This window comes from Oncorhynchus tshawytscha, linkage group LG10 (assembly GCF_018296145.1).
Source record: "Oncorhynchus tshawytscha isolate Ot180627B linkage group LG10, Otsh_v2.0, whole genome shotgun sequence".
Classification (NCBI taxonomy): domain Eukaryota; kingdom Metazoa; phylum Chordata; class Actinopteri; order Salmoniformes; family Salmonidae; genus Oncorhynchus; species Oncorhynchus tshawytscha.
The window spans coordinates 22,033,058-22,055,496 of NC_056438.1; the positions used below are offsets into that span (position 1 = coordinate 22,033,058).

The window sequence follows — 22,439 nt, forward strand, 5'->3', positions numbered from 1 at the left end:
CAGTTCCCGACAATATCCAGCAACTTGGCACAGCCATTGAAGAGGAATGGTACAACATTGCACAGGCCACAATCAACAGCCTGATCAACTCTATATGAAGGAGATACAGTATGTCGTGCTGCATGAGGTAAATGGTGGTCCCGAATTGACACGTTTCCATGTTTTACATGACACTACAGACAGTACGGCCTTCATCTATATCTACACTTTGTTTTAATGTTACACTCTGCTGAATAAGTCTTTGGTAATGTTTTACTTTTTTTCTGCAGGTCTTCATCCATTGTGGCACATCAATCTGCTCCCCGTCTGCTTCCAACACATGTGAACGGAACTGTCACAGACCGAGTGGGTGGCTTCTAGCATTACATTGTTCTCTAGTTCTTCAATAGAAAATAACATAAGGGGCCGAGCAGCAGTCTCTTATCCCTGGTCTTAGAGAGCTACAGTTCATGCATGTTTTTTGTTCTAGAATTCAAATACATGATTCAAATACTGCTGGGCTGTAACAAAAGCCTGCATACACTGTACTGTAACTCTCCAATACTCTCCAATGCTTTTTTGTACTGTGGTGAAGTTGCTTGCAAGAAAATGTCACCAAATACCCTGAGTTTTATTATTGTCCCTCATGTGTTTTTGTCTATTCCAGGACGCAATGTCTATGCAGCACCAGAGTTCTCCTCTGGGGATACTACTGTCGTCTCCAGTGGGTAGGTGATCCTCACTGCCCCGAGACAGTAGGAGCTCTGGTGGCCGGGCCAGTAGGGTCATTGGGTGCTGTGTCTATATTGGAGCAACCCAGGGAGGAAGGTGACATGAGCGAGGCTGCCAGGGTTGTGCTCTTCCTCCCCAGTTCCTGGTTCTCTCTGCTGTGGCATCATGGGACAGTCAGTATCTGCAGGTATACTTGTGTCATCTACTGGCAAGCTGGCCACAACATGAAGGTTCAGGAAACCATTAAAGGAGAATCACCTGCAGACAAAGGCCTTGAATAAAAATGACTCTGTCCACAGTTGGGCTCTTGAAGCTTGTGTATGACTATTATCAGTGTTTGTGGTATGATGTCAAAACACTTTAAATGTGCAGTTTTCACAGGCAGCAAACCCCTGGAAATGGAGGTACATTTATTGTGAAATCTGTTCTGATTCTGTCAAGAACGATCATCATGTTTACTCTTATGATGAGGGGAAAGTCTGGCAAATATCACTGCCTCGTCTTGTTTAGCCTGCCGTTTTATTAGTTACATCAATCTACGTCTTGCTGCAGGGTGCAGATTTTGGCAGGACACCTGCTATTCTACCCTCTGACAGTATGACACACACACCTAATACAGATTTACTTTTTTTTATTATCTTTATTGCGTTATACCTTCTTTGTCTTTACAGCTTCTTCCCATGGACTTGCATTGCTCTATTAACCCAGCCGTCAAATAGAAGCAATGTTCCTCCACAACCTAACTGGGAGCTCAAAACTGTATAGTGTGTCAAAACTGTATAGTGTGTCTCAAAACTGTATATTGTGGTAGGTTACAGTATGTAAACTCTGCCAAAATGTAATGGTGATGCACAATTGTACCATTTCTCCCCTCAATGTATTTGATTGCTCTTGTCACCCTTCCAAGGATAGCATTTCTAAATTACTCCGAGTAACTACTTGAACACATACATACACACACACACACACCTGGGGAAACATTCCTCAAGAGAAGTCATCAATCAGTTTTATGGGGTTTCTCTGGGAAAGTTTCCTCCTCTCTCAGTCACTCGCTTCTCCCTCCATCCCCCATCATCTATCCATTCTCTTTCTTTTATTTCGTGCTTTCCATCTGTGTCTGCTTTAGTTCATCTGCTACGTTAGTGCTTACTCACTATACGGCACGTGAGAGCTATCCCCTTCTAGGCTATGTGGTTCAACGACTTTTTTCCATTTGACGTTTGGAAAACGAGAACAAATATTGCGACAGGAGATTGAAGTCTACAAAAGCAATGATGAACTTCTATGTAATTGGGCCCACTTTGTCTTAATTATCTATCTGCAAATTGTCCGCCAGACTGACTCGCCCTGCACTGTAGTAGGGCACTGTGCAGATGTGAGTTGGAGTTGAGAGAAGCAGCGGGGTCTTGACGTCAGGACAGGACGCCCCCTTACTGAGGCGGGCTGCAGCGAGTTGGATCCCCACTCCATACGCACAGCACAGGGCGGACGGATAACTGTCCACTTGTTGCGCCCCTATATTGATTAAGACCGCATGAGCCGTCACGAGCGAAGGGAGATCAAACATTGAGACGCACATGGTGAGTGTTCTCATATTAGACATTTTTATGTGTAGCCTATATTTCTTTATTCGCTGTGGCTTCTTTCTCACGGAGGTTCGTAGACCTGTTTTAAATTTAGAATGGAAGGACTAGGCATTGACAAGTTGATCATTTGGACCCGGTGAGAGTGCCAAAGTTCGCGCTATAAGTACTGTATACGCAGTCACTTACTCTCCATGGGTAGGCTATAACCCATTGCAGGCTATGTATCCAAATGATGATTTACACTTTATTTTATTGAAGATTGATTTGATATAAACCTGTTGTCTTCATGGGAATATAGGCATATCTGAGCATAATATAGTATTATTGCTAAATAAATGAAATAATTTAGCCTGAGACCATTTTCATTGGATTATTATTTTATGACGGTAGACTAGGGTTTATTTAATATCTTAATGTCCTAACCTAAGGTAATAATTATTCTTGTATGATTATGTTAATTAAATATTTGAAATCTAAAAAGCCTGTTGAGTTAGTTGGGAGAGTTTCATTGTCAAAACTAAGATTTTGGAAGTATTGGATTGAGAGTCATTTCAAGAGATGTCTCAATATTTTTAGGACTAGCTGATATACAGTATAAGTCATGAAGTGGATGTTTGAAATTGTATTAATACGTACATCATCAAAAGTAAATTAAGGTTATTGTCAGCACTGTTATTCTGTTTCGGGCTCCCCTTTTTAGGTTTAAATTAAATTGAATTGAATTATAATAATAATAATAATAACAATAATAATAGACTAATCATTATTATTATTATATGACTAGGGCCTATCGTATTTCCCTCTTGAAAACAGCGATATGCCATTGGGCATGTGTGTTTCAACAGGGACAACAGCCATGGTAAATAGCTTAAACTTATTTCGAGAAAATAACGAAAATTGCGATTAAGTGTGTGATCAGAAAGATAATAACACTTAACTGTGTAGAATACAATATAGCCTTACATCAGGTTCTGTCTCTGCAAGATGAAGCAAATTGAGCATAATTACTGGAATGTGCAATTATAGAAAATTTGGCGGCGCGCAGCAAGTGACCCTGGACGAAAACAATCGTACTACATTTGATAGACATTTGTGTTAAATGAACCAATCCAACTATTTTTCTTCAAAGGGTGTTACATTTATTACATCCATTTTTCTAAACCGGGTGCACCCCAGAGTAAACCTCGGGTTTCATTTTATTGAATTAAGCTTGGGGAACATTTATGTAGCCAACAGTAGGCTATTGCTGTTTTTCCTTAAATCATTTTTCATAAATAATCTCTATTGACTAGGTTGGTTATTCAATTATCATTCCATTTATTGATATAATAACAACAATAACAATAATTATACTACTACTAATAATAGGTTTAACAATTCGTGATTTATTGGTCAAAAAAAGCTATTAAGTTCTATTTTCTAATGAGAAAAACGGTAATGTAGCCTTTTGTCTGGTAATTCAAATTCCAAACGCATATTATTTTCTGTCGAATTGTCTCCAACATGTTTCGTTTAACGAGTTCCAAGGTCAACACAGGCCCATACGCGGCATGTATCTGTAGAGATTTCACCTTCGCCTCTGTCGCCATGAAAAAGGTTTCGAGGGGGATTTAATTAACAGAACACAAATAGTCTACAATATATTCATCTATTATCTTGTCATAATCTTCGGTCAATTGAATTTATATCAAACGGGATTTTGTAGGCCTAATTCTTCTTCTGCATGCTTTAAATGGGATTTAATAGGCATGTTCTAAATCTAAGTCAATGGGTGGTCAAAATATACTTTTCGAGGATTCTTATTGTCGTTTCTCTGGGGCCTGCAATTAATTGTGAATTCCACAATGACACGTCTTCCACTTAGTAAAATGGGCTTCACTTTCATTTTCATTTCGCCCGAGGTTGTTTTTGGCATTACTTGAAGATGAAATCACGAACCATGATTTCATGTCCATCTGTTTTTCAATATCGACATTGAGGCGAAACCTCCATGGGTTTGCTTAGCGCGTTGTCGACTTGTGTGATAGGTTATAAACTAGCGTGGGACGAGAACCAGAGCAAAATTGAGCGAAATAGCCTCGCTTCCTTTAGGGCACATGTGTCAAACTCATTCCACAGAGGGCCGAGTGTCTGTGGGTTTCGCTCCACCCGTGTACTTGATTGATGAATTAAAGTCACTAATTAGTAAGGAACTCCCCTCACCTGGTTGTCTAGGTCTTAATTTAAATGAAAAAACAAAAAACCCGCAGACACTCGACCCTCTGTAGAATGAGTTTGACACCTCTGATTTAGGGCAGGGATATCAAGCTCATTCCATGGAGGGCTTAGTGTCTGCTGTTTTGGGGTTTTTAGTTCCAATTAAGACCTTGAAAACCAGATGAGGGGCGTTCCTAATTAGTGACCTTACTTAATCAATCAAGTACAAGGGAGGAGAGAAAACTCGCAGACACTCACTCGGCCCTCCGTGGAATGAGTTTGACATGTGCTTTAGGGCATACGTTCTCTTATTCGATCCCTGAAATATGTCCAAGCTGAGTGGTCTGGCCTGTTTTAAAAAGCTTTTCCCTTTATAAATCATCTTCGTGTCGTCCCTTTTCCTTTCTGGACTTCAGGCCGAGGGGCGCCCATAGCAGGCGGCCGTTTGGCTGCGCGTTGGAGGTGCGAACCTGAGGGACAGGGCCTGCTAAAGATACGTGCAGCAGCGGCGATAATCCATTTTGTGCGTGCTGTCAGTTGCACATCCTCACCGCCCCACTAAAATTAGATTATTACACCTAAAACAGTGCTGCTGGAATCTGCTCCGTGTGGAATAACACCCTGTGTTGGAGCGAACAGGAATGCTGTTTGGGAATACAGGGAGAATACATCGCATTTCTCTTCTCCTTGTCTCTATGCTGCGTTATGTTTCAGACGGGCTAAGGACAATTGGAAATTAACAAAGGTGTTACTAGTCAGATGTGATCGCGATAACATGCCCAAGCAGGTGTCCGGTTCATTTCCACAGTGGAAGAGTGGTAGGTTCGTGTAATTGATCAGTGTGTATTTAGAGCTCATTAATGTATCGTACAGGCCTTAGCCCAGGGTGCATATTGTTATACAGTGGGGCAAAAAAGTATTTAGACAGCCACCACTTGTGCAAGTTCTCCCACTTAAAAAGATGAGAGAGGCCTGTAAGGCCTCTGATGAGAGAGGCCATCATAGGTACACTTCAACTATGACAGACAAAATTAGAAAAAAAATCCAGAAAATCACATTGTAGGATTTTTAATTAATTAATTTGCAAATTATGGTGGAAAATAAGTATTTGGTCAATAACAAAAGTTTATCTCAATACGTTGTTATATACCCTTTGTTGGCAATGACCGAGGTCAAACGTTTTCTGTAAGTCTTCACAAGGTTTTGACACACTGTTGCTGGTATTTTGGCCCATTCCTCCATGCAGATCTCCTATAGAGCAGTGGTGTTTTGGGGCTGTTGCTGGGCAACACGGACTTTCAACTCCCTCCAAAGATTTTCCATAGGGTTGAGATCTGGAGACTGGCTAGGCCACTCCAGGACCTTGAAATGATTCATACGAAGCCACTCCTTCGTTGCCCGGGTGGTGTGTTTGGGATCATTGTCATGCTGAAAGACCCAGCCACGTTTCATCTTCAATGCCCTTGCTGATGGAAGGAGGTTTTCACTTAAAATCTCACGATACATGGCCCCATTCATTCTTTCCTTTACACGGATCAGTCGTCCTGGTCCCTTTGCAGAAAAACAGCCCCAAAGCATGATGTTTCCACCCCCATGCTTCACAGTAGGTATGGTGTTCTTTGGATGCAACTCAGCATTCTTTGTCCTCCAAACACGATGAATTGAGTTTTTACCAAAAAGTTCTATTTTGGTTTCATCTGACCATATGACATTCTCCCAATCTTCTTCTGGATCATCCAAATGCTCTCTAGCAAACTTCAGACGGGCCTGGACATGTACTGGCTTAAGCAGAGGGACACGTCTGGCACTGCAGGATGTGAGTCCCTGGCGGCGTAGTGTGTTACTGATGGTAGGCTTTGTTACTTTGGTCCCAGCTCTCTGCAGGTCATTCACTAGGTCCCCCCGTGTGGTTCTGGGATTTTTGCTCACCGTTCTTGTGATCATTTTGACCCCATGGGGTGAGATCTTGCGTGGAGCCCCAGATCGAGGTAGATTATCAGTGGTCTTGTATGTCTTCCATTTCCTAATAATTGCTCCCACAGTTGATTTCTTCAAACCAAGCTGCTTACCTATTGCAGATTCAGTCTTCCCAGCCTGGTGCAGGTGTACAATTTTGTTTCTGGTGTCCTTTGACAGCTCTTTGGTCTTGGCCATAGTGAAGTTTGGAGTGTGACTGTTTGAGGTTGTGGACAGGTGTCTTTTATACTGATAACAAGTTCAAACAGGTGCCATTAATACAGGTAATGAGTGGAGGACAGACGTGTCTCTTAAAGAAGAAGTTACAGGTCTGTTAGAGCCAGAAATCTTGCTTGTTTGTAGGTGACCAAATACTTATTTTCCACCATAATTTGCAAATAAATTCATTAAAAATCCTACAATGTGATTTTCTGGATTTTTTTTCTAATTTTGTCTGTCATAGTTGAAGTGTGCCTATGATGAAAATTTACAGGCCTCTCTCATCTTTTTAAGTGGGAGAACATGCACAATTGGTGGCTGACTAAATACTTTTTTGCCCCACTGTATGTTCTTGAAAGAAGTCATCCACTGTGAACCAGAGTTGTTTGAACATGATTTCTATCACTTCTTAAGCCTGTTCTTTTCATTTCCTCACTCCTCGTGGTATTTTAATAAGCCACATCCTTTACCCTTAGATATTTAGCCAGTTTAATATAAGTGCATCAGACAATCATATCAAATATTGCACAATAACGAATTAACAAAGCCTACTGTTTCCAAAGCACACTGTCTCCTCTGCCTCCATATGGTCGTGCTGAGGCTGTGGCTGGGCTGCGGAATAGCTGGGTAGTGCTCTACACTGCTGCCCATGACAAGGAATGTTAAAGTGTGTGAGACAGGCCAAATCCAGCTCATTTGCTCCAGATACACAGCCCCAAAAGACACAGATTTAGACCGCAGAGTGGAACGGAGGCAAGGGGAGCTGACAGATAGCAGAAGGCATCATCTTCCTTGCCCACAACTGCCCATGTCCCCTCTTAATGACATCATATTCTCAATTTATTAGCCCTTATTCCTTCACCCACAGTACACCACTTAGCCCTCTCCAAATCCCCCTCCTATCCCTCTGGCCCCGTATTCTCTTTAATATGTCAATGTCTTACTCTCGTATCCTCCACTTCTTCCCTACTTTTATCACCTTCTTACACGTTTCTAACCCACCCTCTTACACCCATATAATGATATCCCTCTCTCAGTGCCCTTATGCTCTCTGTGTCTTAACCCAATTCTTTCACCCCCATTGCCACGCTCATAAGCCTCTCTGACAGCCTGGTATCCTATCTCATCTCTCCCTTAGTACCCCTAGTATATCTTCTTATTATCCAAACCCTCAAAGCACAACCTCCCCACACGTTGACAGAACATACAGTAGGAAAGTATTTTAAACAATTGGTGGAAGTGACAGGATTTTACAGAGCAGACTGTTTGAACCCAAAGTGCTACTTTGAAACTCCTCACACCTTTGACCCTATGACAACTCATTGAACTCAAAAGTATAAAGGAACGAACGATTATACAAAGTGTCTTAGAGCAGATTTCTACTGGAAGCTTACTGTGAGAACATGAGCAGAAGACTCTCCTGTTAGCTAACTCCCACCATGTTAGACTATGCTGTAAACATGGCCCAGGTTGTCGTCAAGTATTTCCCCAGGCCTTCGCCAGCCGAGCACAGCTGAGCACACTGCCCGCCCCTGCTTTTAAAGACCATGCATACTGCCTCCCTCCAGAGACATCATTGACCTTACTTAAACACTATTCGCTGATGTAAGGTTTTTGAAAAGTTACATCATCAAAAGCCTTGCTGACAAATCGTTTTGATACTTTAGTATATACAGTATATGATGTAAGCGTGAAATAGTATTCAATGTCAGTGATCGGTTCATATTTACTCTGGAAAACCGTTAATTATGTGATTCTCCATGATAAGTTATTGTAATGGATATGCCTATTAATTGCCCAAATAATGGCAATACTTGAGTAAATGAGGGATACAAACTATATTGAAAGGAGGGGCTTCAACGCAGGTGTGGTTCCTGAGTTAATTAAGCAATTAACATCCCATCATTTTATAATATATAAGTGCTGGGCAGGCCATTATTTTGACTACCATGGCTATGCCGCCATAGAATGAAAATGACCCCATCCACAGGGCAATAGTGGTCACTGAATGGTGTCATGACCATGAAAACAATACAGTTGAAGTGGGAAGTTTACATACACTGAGGTTGGAGTCAATAAAACTTGTTTTTCAACCACTCCACAAATTTCTTGTTTACAAACTATAGTTTTGGCAAGTCGGTTATGACATCTACTGTGCACGACACAAGTAATTTTTCCAACAATTGTTTACAGACAGATTATTTCACTGTATCACAATTCCAGTGGGTCAGAAGTTTACATACACCAAGTTGACTGTGCCTTTAAACAGCTTGGAAAATTCCAGAAAGTGATGTTATTGCTTTAGAAGCTTCTAATAGGCTAATTGACATCATTTGAGTCAATAGGAGGTGTACCTGTGGATTTATTTCAAGGCCTACCTTCACACTCAGTGCCTCTTTGCTTGACATCATGGGAAAATCAAAAGAAATCAGCCAAGACCTCAGCAAAAAAATTGTAGACCTCCACAAGTCGGGTTCATCCTTGGGAGCAATTTCCAAATGCCTGAAGATACCACGTTCATCTGTACAAACAATAGTACGCAAATATAAGCACCATGGGACCATGCAGCCGTCATACCGCTCAGGAAGGAGACGCATTCTGTCTCCTAGAGATGAACGTACAGTGGTGTGAAAAGTGAATATCAATCCCAGAACAACAGCAAAGGACCTTGTGAAGATGCTGGAGGAAACAGGTACAAAAGTATCTATATCCACAGTAAAACTAGTCCTATATCGACATAACCTAAAAGGCCGCTCAGCAAGGAAGAAGCCACTGCTCCAAAACCGCCATAAAAAAGCCAGACTACGGTTTACAACTGCACATGGGGACAAAGATCATACTTTTTGGATAAGTGTCCTCTGGTCTGATGAAATAAAAATATAACTGTTTGGCCATAATGACCATTGTTATGTTTGGAGGAAAAAGGGGGAGGCTTGCAAGCCGAAGAACACCATCCCAACCGTGAAGCACAGGGGGTTGCAGCATCATGTTGTGGGGGTGCTTTGCTGCAAGTGGGACTGGTGCACTTCACAAAATAGATGGCATCATGAGGATGGGAAATTATGTGGATATAATGAAGCAACATCTTAAGACATCAGTCAGGAAGTTAAAGCTTGGTCGCAAATGGGTCTTCCAAATGGACAATGACCCCAAGCAAACTTCCACATTGGTGGCAAAATGGCTTTAAGGACAACAAAGTCAAGGTATTGGAGTGGCCATCACAAAGCCCTGACAACAATCCTATATAAAATTTGTGGGCAGAACTGAAAAGGCGTGTGTGAGCAAGGAGGCCTACAAACCTGACTCAGTTGCACCAGCTCTGTCAGGAGGAATGGGCCAAAATTCACCCAACTTATTGTGGGAAGCTTGTGGAAGGCTACCTGAAATGTTTGACCCAAGTTAAACAATTTAAAGGTAATGCTACCAAATACTAATTGAGAGTATGTAAACTTCTGACCCACTGGAAATGTGATGAAATAAATCAATCATTCTCTCTATTAATATTCTGACATTTCACATTCTTATAATAAAGTGGTGATCCTAACTGACCGAAGACAGGGAATTTTTAGTTGGATTAAATGTCAGAAATGGTGAAAAACTGAGATTAAATGTATTTGACTAAGGTGTATGTAAACTTCCGACTTCAACTGTATAAACCATATGCAATGGCCGTCTTAGTCACCAAATCTCAACTCAGTTGAACACTTATTGGAGATTCTGGAGCTGCGCTTAAGACAGCGTTTTCCATCAACAAAACAACAAATTATGGATTTTTTTGTGGAAGAATGGTGTCTCATCCTTCCAATAGAGTTCCACTTCCAGACACTTGTAGAATCTATGCCAAAATACATTGAAGCTGTTCTGGCCCGTGGTGCCCTAAAGCCCCATTAAGACACTTTATGATGGTGTTTCCTTTATTTAGTCAGTTACTTCTATGTTGTACAATATTTGGGATATGAATGTTTTTCCTGTCTTCTTCTCGTCTTTAAAGCACTAGTAAAGAGGAATGCCACTCATCTACTGTGTTCTTCCGTCATGCTGGGTGTGTGAATTTATGGAAAGTGACTGAGAAAAAACATTGAAACAATATCTGGGGGCTGGTTTACATTCCAGGTGCCAGACTGGCGATCTGGTATCGGAGAGGAGGGGGATGAGGGGGGTAAGGGTCTGGATTTGGCCTGGGGGCACAGAGAATGGTGAGGCGCACTTTAAAGAGCCCTGTGCTGAGTGCTCCTCTCTGAAAAGCTTCCCTTCATCATGGTGTTTGTTATGGGGGCTATGCTTAATTAGTGGTAATGTTACCTAGAAAGACGAGTGCAAATAACGTCATGGGGAATAGCAAACAATCCCCTCGCCTCTGTATCCTAACCCCCCTTAACCCCTTACGCCCCTACCCACCAACAGCATCTTGTCTGAATTTCTCAGACATTCCCCCATCACCACAACCCCTTTTTAAGAATCATTCCATGAATTCCCCTAACCCACCACCCCACCACCATCTTTACCTCCTTATACCATCTCTTCCCCTGATTATACTGTACCAGACATCCCCTCTCCCCATCTCGCCTCCCCTTTCTCCCCTCGAGCGAAACCCTCCACCCTGACGCCAATATGAAACCCGAGACCTAATTAATCAGTCGATCAATTAATGAGGCTCAGTTTTTAGCGGGCTGTTCGGGTTCCCAACGGAGCATGTTGCAACACGTGTGGAATGCTCAAGGGGTGCACACCGGACCCCAGGAATGCGTCAGAGCAGGACAGGGGCTGCAGTCGGACCACTCGTCACCTCAGCCGCCGGTCGTGGCGTTTCCAATAACGACACCCCAAAACATAGCCGCCCGATATACCTGACAAGCCTCATCCTCCACCTCCACGTCTGGTTTTTGGGGGGCTCGCAGGGGATCATAACACGTTTTGGGGGGTGACTTGAGTAATAACTTCCGTTGTAACCCCCCCCCCCTGGAGCCACTTAAAGTGCTGTAGTCCTAAGAGAAGCCTCAAGTTTCGGGCTGTGGTTTAATTGAGTGTGATGACTAGCCCTGGGTGGCTCCCAACCATTTTTTCTATCCTCTATCCTCTCCTATGGGGTTGGTTTATACAGCCCCACTGACGGCACTGTTAGTGTCAAACGCTTGTTAGGACATCGTCAATCATTGCGTCTTGATTGACGATGTCCTAACAAGCGTTTGACACTAATATATATATATATATGAGAGAGATAATGCAGTGCCAGTAGAGAGGGAATGAGTAAAAGGGGAGGAGGGAAAGAGCAAGACAGACCCACTGCATAGCAGAGATACATTTACAGAGAAATAGAGGAGGGCCTGGAGAAGAGATGGATCCTAACAATCTGTGTCTTTGTAAGTTGCTTGGTGTGAAGTGTTGGGTAGGAGTCTTGTTTGCTTGCCCCCAGCCTATCCGTCTGTCTATAAAACCGCAAAGTTTGTTGTAGATCATGTTGGCAGGAAAAGTAGACGCATTGTTCGACCCATGTCTGCAGGCACAAATGAAGTAACCTTCTCTGGTATCACTATCAATTCTTGGCAGACAAATACATTTAACACATCACCAGCCGTTTTAGGAGGGAAGGGAATCTGTTCACACTAAGGACATACACAAGTCTGTGTTTGTCTTCTCACAGGAAGTGACTGTACAGCGGTTGAAGCTGAACACACATTTCTCGCGTTCTCTTCTATAAATCTTTCCCTCCATCTTCCACACTAAGCTCTATCTCTCCTTCCTTCCCCTCTCTTTGTCTTTCTTTCTCACACCCTCTTTCTCTCTCTCTCTCTCTCTCTCTCCCTCCATTTCTCTCCACACTTTGGGCTCTCCAAAACTCGGGTTCCTGCCCATGTGCATTGAGTAGAGTGGAGTGGAGCAGAGCGACAGGAGAAGGATTTAAAAGGAGGACCATAAAGATGATGGATGCTGCCCAGCTTGTGTTTTCAGACCCAGCTGTTTTTTGTCATCCCGTACAGACCCGCTGGTTTTCTGTATGCTTTCATCCATCTCATCCACACATTCATCCACTCTTTATATGCTCTCATCCATCCACTCATCCACTCTGCATACGCTCTTTACTTTGTACACACTTTTATCCATACACTTAAACATGACTTATGGGCTGGGTTTCTATACACTCTCTCATCCATACACTCATCCACTCGGTATATGCTTTCATCCTTACACTCATCCGCTCTTCATGGGCCAAGATAATAGGTTTTTAAAGGCTGTTTTTGGGTAGAGAAATAGGCCTGTTTAAGGTTGGAGGTAGATTTGGTTGGATTGTATGAGGGATATGAGGGATACGAGGGATGTTAAAATGTTCATGGTGGTGCTGCGAGCTGGTGTGTTTTCAATAAAGGCACCGGTGGTCTCTCTACCTCAGACGGCCCCTCCCTTTGGCTCCAACCACAAGTCATATAAATTCATCAATATATTTTCCTTTTATGATTTCGCCCCGTCACTTTATCCCCTAAAATCGTTAATTTTTGTATTTTCTCCCACAGGCTCGATGACATGATGTTCCTGCCCTTCTCCCCTCTCCCCTCCTTGGCCCTCCCTTTTCTCCTACTTCTCCTCATTTTCCTCCCTCCTTCCCTCCTTTCCCCTTCCCTCTCTCACTCCCCTCTGAGCTGGACCTCACCCCATGACCCCTGCTACCACTTGGATGGGCGTCCGCGACACTGCCTGTCGGAATTCATCAATGCCGCTCACGGTGTCCCTGTCAGTACCGCCCACTCCCTCCGAGGACCCCCCGACCAGAAAGCTGTTAACGTCAGCTCCCTCACGGACCTCCACAACCCCCACAACTTGACTTGCTGGACGGCCCAGCCCGGAGGCCTCGACGGCGGGGACTGGGTCCTCACCCTTCCCCTGGGCCGACGCTTCGAGGTCACCTACATCAGCCTGCAGTTTTGCCAGCAGGGGGAGCCGTCAGACCCCGTCTCCTTATCCGTGCTCAAGTCCATGGACCACGGGCGCACCTGGAGGCCCATGCAGCACTACTCCAGCGACTGCCCCGGGAAGTTTGGGCTCCAGGCCCAGACGGTGGCCCAGACCAGGCACCAGGAGACGGAGCCTCTGTGCTCAGACCCCCGGCCCCTGCAGAGGCACCGGGGAGGCATGTTGCTGGCCTTCTCCACCCTAGATGGAAGACCCTCCTCTCCTGACTTTGACTACAGCCCCACCCTGCAGGACTGGGTGACGGCCACGGACATACGGTTAGTGTTCCACGAGGTGACCCAGTCCCAGCAGACCAAGGTGGGGAGTTCGGATGGGAAAAGGGGGGAGGGAGCGGGTGGGGGTGTTCTGAGGTGGAGGGCAGGGTCAAAGTACGAGGCTGTGGTGGGACAGGTGAATAAGGTGAATGGGGACAACAATAAATGGGGGTTTGTGGAGAAGGAGAAAAAAAAGACAGAAAAACGAAGGAGGAACGGAGGAGGATACAACAAAGGGTCGGGGGATCGGGGAGAGGACGGACACAACGTGACCCGGAAGGAGTCAGAAGGAGACACTATGGAAATAGACATCTCCAAAAGGGGAAACGGAAAAGGGCATGGTCACGAGAGGGAGAGGGGCCACCATTGGAGTCCGTGTCAGGAAGGCAGCATCTGTGGTTGGACAATCGACAGCAAGCAGGGGAGAATCAACAAGGGGCGGGAACTTCGGAGGAGGAGGAACAACCAGCAGAAAGTGAGAGCGAATCGGAATCTTGAGCTGGCTCCTCCCTCTCCATTGATCTCCACCCCCCCTGTCCGTCCCGCCCTGGCCCTCTCCGACCTGCAGGTGGGGGGCAGGTGTAAGTGTAACGGACATGCCTCTCGGTGTCGTCGTGATGATGCGGGCCGGGCGGTGTGTGTGTGTGAGCACCACACAGCAGGGACGGACTGCGATGTTTGTGAGGACTTCTACTACGACAGGCCCTGGCAACGAGCCACGCCCAGTCAGCCACAACCGTGCATCTGTGAGTCACACCCCCCACTACTGTGTCTGTGTGTGCGTGTGTGTATGTATGTGTGTGCAAATTGGATCATGGATGTAAACTTTACTGGCTTTATTGAAATGAATTCACTCCCTCCCTCCAGCGTGTGAGTGTAACAGCCACTCCTCTAAGTGTCGGTTCAGCATGGAGGTGTTCCAGCAGTCGGGCCGGCGCAGCGGGGGAGTATGTCTGAAGTGTCGGCATCACACAGCGGGGCGCCACTGCCAGTACTGCCAGAACGGATACACCCGAGACCACAGCAAGCCCCCCACCCATCGGAAGACCTGCCAACGTCAGTCAGAGAGACGGAGGGAGAGAGTGTGTGTGTGTTTATGTGTGTGCGTGTGCGTGCGTGCGTGTGAGTGCACATTAAAGCGGTTGTGCCTGTATTAAGTCGCACAGACCAGCTGTGTATCTTATCCATGCAGAGATCAGTGTGTGTCCAAGTGTGTGTGCATCTGCATTTGTTAGGATATCTGTTTCTCTTTGTGCATCTGCTAGTCCACAAGGTATGCCTACATGTGTCTGGGTTCCAGCCTCCTCCACAGTGTTTATGAGGTAGTTACATTGTGACAGAGGACAGTTATTTCTGTATGCTAGTCGACTGGATTTAGTGTGCATGTTGTTACCACTGGCTGGAATCCACCCTGACATTTGACCTTTGACTGGTCACATGTTCTAAGTGACTGTGACACTCTGGCATGCTTTTGGGGCGGTTGACCGAAGTCCTAATATAACCACTTTTAATGGAGTGAGGTCATGCACATGACACATGCAGGTGCGTGTGTGTGTGATTGAGTGTGTGTGTCGTGCAAGTGCAAGGGGGTTGCAGTTATAGCAATATTGGAGAAATGTAACTAGATTAGAATGAGATATTTTAGCCTTGGTGCCAGTCCCTTTCAGCTTTTTATTTTTTAAATATTTTGTTGTTGTTGTTTTAGTGTATATATTTTTAATGTAAGTATATATAGTCTCTTTCAGCTCTTGCTAACTCCTTATGGAATTGTCATGTCACATTTGACTTGAGTAACAAGGAGTTGGCAAGAGAGCAGCAACAGACTAGCATCCAGGCCACAAATACACTCCCCTCCGTGTGTATGTGGACAGTGCAGCCAGCATTTCAAATGTGTCTCTATACTCCAGCATTTTGGATTTGAGATCAAATGTTTTATATTAGCGACATTTTATTTTATTTGAGGGTATTTTCATGCATATCAGTTTTACAGTTTAGAAATGAAAGAACTTTATGTTTCTGGTTCCCCCATTTGAAGATGTCAAAAGTATTTGGACAAATTTCACTTATAGTGTATCAAAAGTGTAACATTTAGTCCCATATTCCTTTCATACAGTGACAACATCAAGCTTGTGACTTTACAAATGTGTTGGATTCATTCACAGCTTGTTTTGGTTGTTTCAGATTGTCTTTTGCCCAACAGGAACTGAATGGTGAATACAGTATTGTGTTCTTTTGGGGTCCCTTTTATTAGTAGTAAGAAAAGAAGACACTTCTGAACTGGTCTACATTAATGTAGGTAGCATCCACAGATGATCATGCATAATCATTACAGATAATCATGAATGAATTGATGAATTGTGAATGATAAAACATTTGAAAGCTACAGAGAGACAAAGATCACCCCCCCCCCCCAAAAAAAAATGCTAATCTCCACTGGTAATGGTGAGAGGTTAGCGTGTTTGGTTGTAGCCTCTGTAACTTTCTCACTCGTCATTCATTCATTCACGGTTTGTATTAACCATGGCATCATCAGGATTAATTTAGAAGTGTTACGAAAAATCATATCTTATTCCAATCATTATTCACCATTCGGTTACTTTTTTCAAAACATACTTTAATACACTCTTAAGTGAATTTTGTCTAAATACTTATGACATCTTCAAATGGGGGGACTATATAAAGTGCTTTAATTTCTAAACGATAAAGCATATGTACAGGTGAAAGCTATGATTCATTATTGATTTCACTTGTTAAATCCACTTCAATCAGTGTAGATGAAGGGGAGGAGACGGGTTAAAGAAGGATTTTTAAGCCTTGAGACAATTGGGACATGGATTGTATATGTTTGCCATTCAGAGGGTGAATGGACAAGACAAAAGATTTAACTGCCTTTGGACAGGGAGTAGTAGTAGGTGCCAGGCGCACTGGTTTGTATCAAGAACTGCAACGCTGCTGGGTTTTTCCCGCTCAGCAGTTTCCCGTGTGCATCAAGAATGGTCCAGCAGCCAAAGGACATCAAGCCAACTTGACACAACTGTGGGAAGCATTGGAGTCAACATGGGCCAACAGGCCCCAACAAATTGAGGCTGTTCTGAGGGAAGGTGTTCTGAATGTTTTGTACACTCAGTGTATTTGTAGGCCATAGATTTGTAACTTATGGAAGTTACATTAGTGCTATTTATGTGTCATAATATTATGTGATTTAATCACCAATGATAGATAAACGAACCATGTTTATTTGATCAATGTTCCGGCCAAGTCAACCCTTTTCCGAGCCTTAGTGACCTGCCCTTAGAGCTAATTACTTAAAGGTGTTTGAAGTATCTGTAAGGGATTGTTTAAACTACATTACTGGAGGAAAAACAGACCTACTAGAGAATGGCTTCCTCTTTCTATCTGTGCCCTTTCGATGACCCCAACTCTACCTTTCTCCCTCCTTCCTTCTAAACTGCTATATCATTCATCCTTTTACATCCTATTTCCATGTTTGCTTTGTCCAAGTATCATTATTTTCACTCCTATCTACCATTCCTTTTTCTGTCGTCTTTAATCTGTCTTCCCTCCATCGTTCCCTCTCTCTGTGTTTGTCGTCTCTCTCTCCCTCGCTCCTTTTCTTCTCTCTCTCTCTTTCCCTCTTGTACATTCATAGAAGCTTTATTAGGAGCAATCAAAGGTTATTAATACAATGCTCTTTACTATGTGACATTAACCTTCTCTCTCCTCCCATCCCTCCATCTTCTCCTGCTCTCTCAGCGTGTCAGTGTCACCCTATGGGTGCTGTGGGTCTCTTGTGTAACCAGACATCGGGACAGTGTCTGTGTCGGGATGGCGTGATGGGACTGAGATGCAACCGCTGCGCCCCTGGTTACAAACAGGGGCACTCCCCACTCCGCCCCTGCGTCCGTAAGTCTACTTTACCTAACAACTCTGTCTGGAAACTGTCCTCCATGTTGGAGCCAAACTTCTAATGACAATAACATTCTCATGGGGATTTTTGAAAGAATGTGATTGTCCTGGAGCTTTGGAACCAAAATGGTACCCGTGTTATTACATGGTTCTCAGTTTATGTGGACTGGCCAACTAAGCCCAACTACAGAGTTTAATTGTCACTTGAGTCATACTCCTGTGCAAGGGCTGTGGCAGTCACAAAATTTCATCAGCCAGTGATTGTCAAGCAAATAACTGTCGGTCTCACTGTAATTGACCGTTAATTATCATAAACACATTTAGTATCTCCTGGCTTCCGCACATAACCACTGATAACCACCACAAGCCACTGATGCAGACCTTTGGGACATCTACATTTTAGTCTAATAAATCCAAAATCCACCTTCCCAATAAATCAATGATTTATTTTAGACAGTTCTAAAGAAACATGATAGGAAGAAATGCAGTCTATTTCAGAAGAACAGAATAGCATACTCTGAGTTGTCCTTATGTTAGGTCCTGATCTGGGCTACATTAGTTCATATAGAAAACAAGATTTGGTTAGAAATTCCATGCTGTTATTTAATATTATTTTATAGTATGAAAAATACAATTGAACAAAGCTGAATAAAATACAAAGGATATTTTCTCCAAACGATTTGAGGGAGTGCTATTCTGTGTTGAGTGGTTAACAAAGAAATAGATACTCCGATGTGCTTAATTTAGAGTTATTAATGTAACTTAAATAACTCTACAAATGTTGGGCTATATGTTTTTATTTTTAATACATTGTGAGGCTACATGTTGTGACTCTAATGATGATTTGAAAAAAGTTGCTTGAAAGGCATGACCTCTGCTTTGTTTATTGTGCAGGCTGTACACACTTCATCAGTCTCTCATTCACAATTTGAATGAATTTCCCAGTGGGATTCCCTTTGTGTGGCAGTAATGCACCTTAAACAAATCCATGCCAGACTTCCCGAGTGGCACAGTGGTCTAAGGCACTACATTGCAGTGTTGCGGAGTCACTACAGCCTTGGGTTCGATCCCAGGCTGTGTCATTACCGGCCGTGACCGGAAGTCCCATAGGGCGGCACACAATTGGCCTAGTGTTGTCCGGGTTAGGGGAGGGTTTGACCGGGGGAGCTTTACTTGGCTCATCGCGCTCTAGCGACTCCTTGTGATGGGCTGGGCAGATATATTCCTTTTGCGGCCAGTGGCCGTTGTTCTCTTCTCCCTGAGTGCTGCATACTCCAAAGCACCTCTCACTCACATGGCTCTCCATCACGTGATCAGGTCTTTCTCACAGGCTACAAGTGAAGACAGACACTTCCGGGATGCAAATGCGGGCGTACTTATCCAATTCCGAAGTGTATATTGAAGGTATTGGAAGAACTGTCCACATTTACTTTTCGTCAGACAACAAGAGGAGTAGGCCTAACAAACAGAAAAAGCAATTACCAATGTCTATCTATTATTCCACATATTAAAAAAGCTGAGCTATTCTATACTGTGCGAGAAATAAATATTCCAAACATTTTCTGGGACAGTTGTGGGATGCAATAGATCCCAAATTAATACAAAACCTAGCATCAAAATAAGTTTTTACGCAATGAGGCTGACACAACAGATCAGAACTTTTATCTTAAAATGTAATAAACTATTAGGCTATTTCTTCACATTAAAAGTGTAGCAATGGTACACGGCAGTAGGCCGTGTGAATGTTCCATTGGTAGGAAAACACCATTATAAAAAGTGACCGCAAATGTTATTATGAATGTAATGCTTTGATTATAAAGGTGCATTTTATGGTGAAAATGAGCTTCCCCAAACTTGAAACTCATGTGCTGCGTATGTATTCCAGTTAGGCTCTACACCCCTTGTAAAGCCAATTAATGTGCTTCATTTGAAAAGTTATTTGGCCACTTTAGTTGTGATACAAACCTTATCAAAACATATAGGCCTATGGGCTAGGCTACATGAGGTGTGTGACTGATTAGAAAAAGGAGCAAAAAAAGGTATTGTTTCTTGCCTTATACTGGGCATCATTCACAAGTGATAGGCTAATATTGTCACCCATCAGACTATTCTTGATTTAATCTTGTCTTTACATATACTGAATAATATATGTGTGAAATTTATTTGGATTTTTAAATGGACCATTATCATGCACCTGGCTCAAAAAAAATACATGTCATTTATGCACTTAATAGCGAATGGTGGACGCGTTTCCCGTGGTTCATTTTCATGCCAGCCAGGTAGGCTATACTCCTGTTGTAAAGATAAGAAATGTGCTTAATATTAGGAAAGTTGAGAAATAAATACAGTAGGCCCAGCCTATGGAAAACTGATAGGATCCTCCTCTTTTTAATAGAGGCCATCAAAACCCTGTTTTCTCTCGCAATTGCATATCCCATAGAAATGTTGCGCATCATGAGCTCATGGTCTCTGATGATGTGTTTTATTAGATTTTCAATTGCATTTGCATTGATGTCAGAGTGATTAGAGGGATAATAGAGTGCTGAGTAACAAGCAGTTTGGTAGGCTACTAATGACCATCAGCAACATCAGATCTTGGAGAAGCCTAATTACCGTGACTAAACAGTAATATGGTCACCGCAACAGCTCTAGGTCCCCTCGATTTTTAAAAACAGGTTTTAAATGCTAATTTCTAGGGAATTCTGAGAAGAGGATACAGACAATCTTAGCTTACAATTGGGCAAATGTACAAGGCTAAGGGGACCTTGCAGAGGGGCATTTACTCTGGTACAGTCTAATCAGTCTTAGGTATTTTATTTTATTTTATTAGGGCCATGGCCATTCATTCTGTACTGAATACCTGTGACTGTTAAGTGGATATATTCAATTAAACAACCGTTTTGTACTCTGACTCACACTATTATAGATCATAAGTCTATGAACTTATTGTTTATTAACGATGAAATTATGAAAAACATTAATAACATTAACCACTAGAGGGCGATTTGGTCATTTGACTACAGGAAAGGGCTACTGACATCTAATCTGAAATCACTCAAATTCACCAGCTAGTTTTCCAGGGGTGGTGTACGGGCAGTTGCATCCATTGCTAACTTGCTGACCCTATGATGAAGACTAAGACAGTGATTGTGCAAGTAATTCTGTAGCTAGCAAGTATTCTTGGCTTCAGAACATACAGTATCAGTTTTTCACACAGCCAAAACTACCCAGCATTAGCTAGTTAGATAAAACCTGACAAAGCTAAAAATGACTCAACTGTAAATGTAACGCTAACTAGGTACAACCAGGAGAAAGCTTATAGTTGCTCATGTTCGTTCTAACATATCCACGTTTATTCACATTCATACAATTTTTACTTTAAACTTACTTTGCTGTTGCCAAAAACAATTGCTTTACCCGGTGCAGTGAGTAGGGATGGTAGTGTTCTCTCACCACACACTGCCACACTGTTATTAACAACTCATAGTGAGGTGGAAGTAACTCACATTCTAGCATTGAAATAGAAGTACCTCCGAATAAAAGTCCCTAAACTAATATGACGACTCGTTTTTCAAAATAAAAGTCTTGCAAAATGTATAAAAATATTATTTGTTTTGGGGGGAGGGCAATTTTACCTGCTTCTAACATTGGGAGGACATGTCCCCCCTGTCCCACACCCTTACTCCTGTGGGGTTTTGGTTTCCAATAGCTAACTAATCTCATTGTAAGTTGTGATGTGACTAACTCAATGACCCTTTATCTCCCCTTCTCCCCCCCCTTTCTCTCAACCTTGTTTGTTCTTGACCTAATTGAATTAATCTAAGCCTTTATCAAATCGTAGCTCAGCACAAAACGGGCCGCCCTCGGCTATCAAATATCTGTACTCTCTCCTCTAATTTCCAACAATGTTAGTTTTACTGTTTCCACAACAGTGCTAACACAGGGAGCCCTTAAAGCCTCTATGAGCAGGCCCTACCTCTCACTGATCCGAGATCAGCTCTACTGGGATTTTCAACGCTTTATCCTCTACACTCCTGCAGTCGTGGCTTTGCTTTTTCAAATCGAGAGCGCTAATCCACGTGTGTTTCTGCATCTAATTGCGGGAGTGCCGACAACCACATACGAATTGGCCCGGGCGGCGACACTTTCTAAGCCCTAATCAGGTGACACGAGTCCGGGCTACACACCTGTTGCAAGCCCCTCAAAGCACTCCCCCCTCTCTCCCCGTCAAGAGCTCCGGACTCATAACTCTTTCGGTGAAAGGAAACCTTGTTTGTTTTTACTACTGAACCCATTCTAGAGCTATCTATAGCCTCTCTCTCTCTTTTGCACTCTTGCACACTCACTCTATCTATCTCTCTCTCTCTCTCTCTCGCTCTCTCTCTCTCTCGCTCTCTCTCTCTTTCTCTCTCTCCCTCTCTCTCGCCCCCTACAGGAAGCTGACTAGCTTTTAAAGCTCAAGCCGAGAGCCAGGGCTGTATAATTAGCAGGCTGCTGATGGGGGCTTTGAGGTGGCCACACCAGGTGTCTGGATAGATAGGATAGGACATGTATTGAGGTCACACACACACACATGCACACACAGATGTATGTATACACACACACAAATGCACTCATGCACATGCACTTATGGACACACTGGAGG

At 43.3% G+C, this 22,439-nt stretch overlaps 1 protein-coding gene across 1 annotated transcript in view; it reads left to right on the forward strand.

Moving 5' to 3' along the window:
* The first annotated feature begins 1,781 nt into the window (after positions 1-1,781).
* LOC112259952 (netrin 5) overlaps positions 1,782-22,439 on the forward strand; it is a 25,395-nt gene continuing 4,737 nt past the window's right edge. The window contains exons 1-4 of the mRNA XM_024434652.2: positions 1,782-2,291; positions 13,178-14,634; positions 14,756-14,944; positions 17,642-17,791. Of these exons, the coding sequence (XP_024290420.1) occupies positions 13,188-14,634; positions 14,756-14,944; positions 17,642-17,791 (1,786 nt within the window). The 5' untranslated portion in view covers positions 1,782-2,291; positions 13,178-13,187. The remainder of the gene's footprint in view (positions 2,292-13,177; positions 14,635-14,755; positions 14,945-17,641; positions 17,792-22,439) is intronic.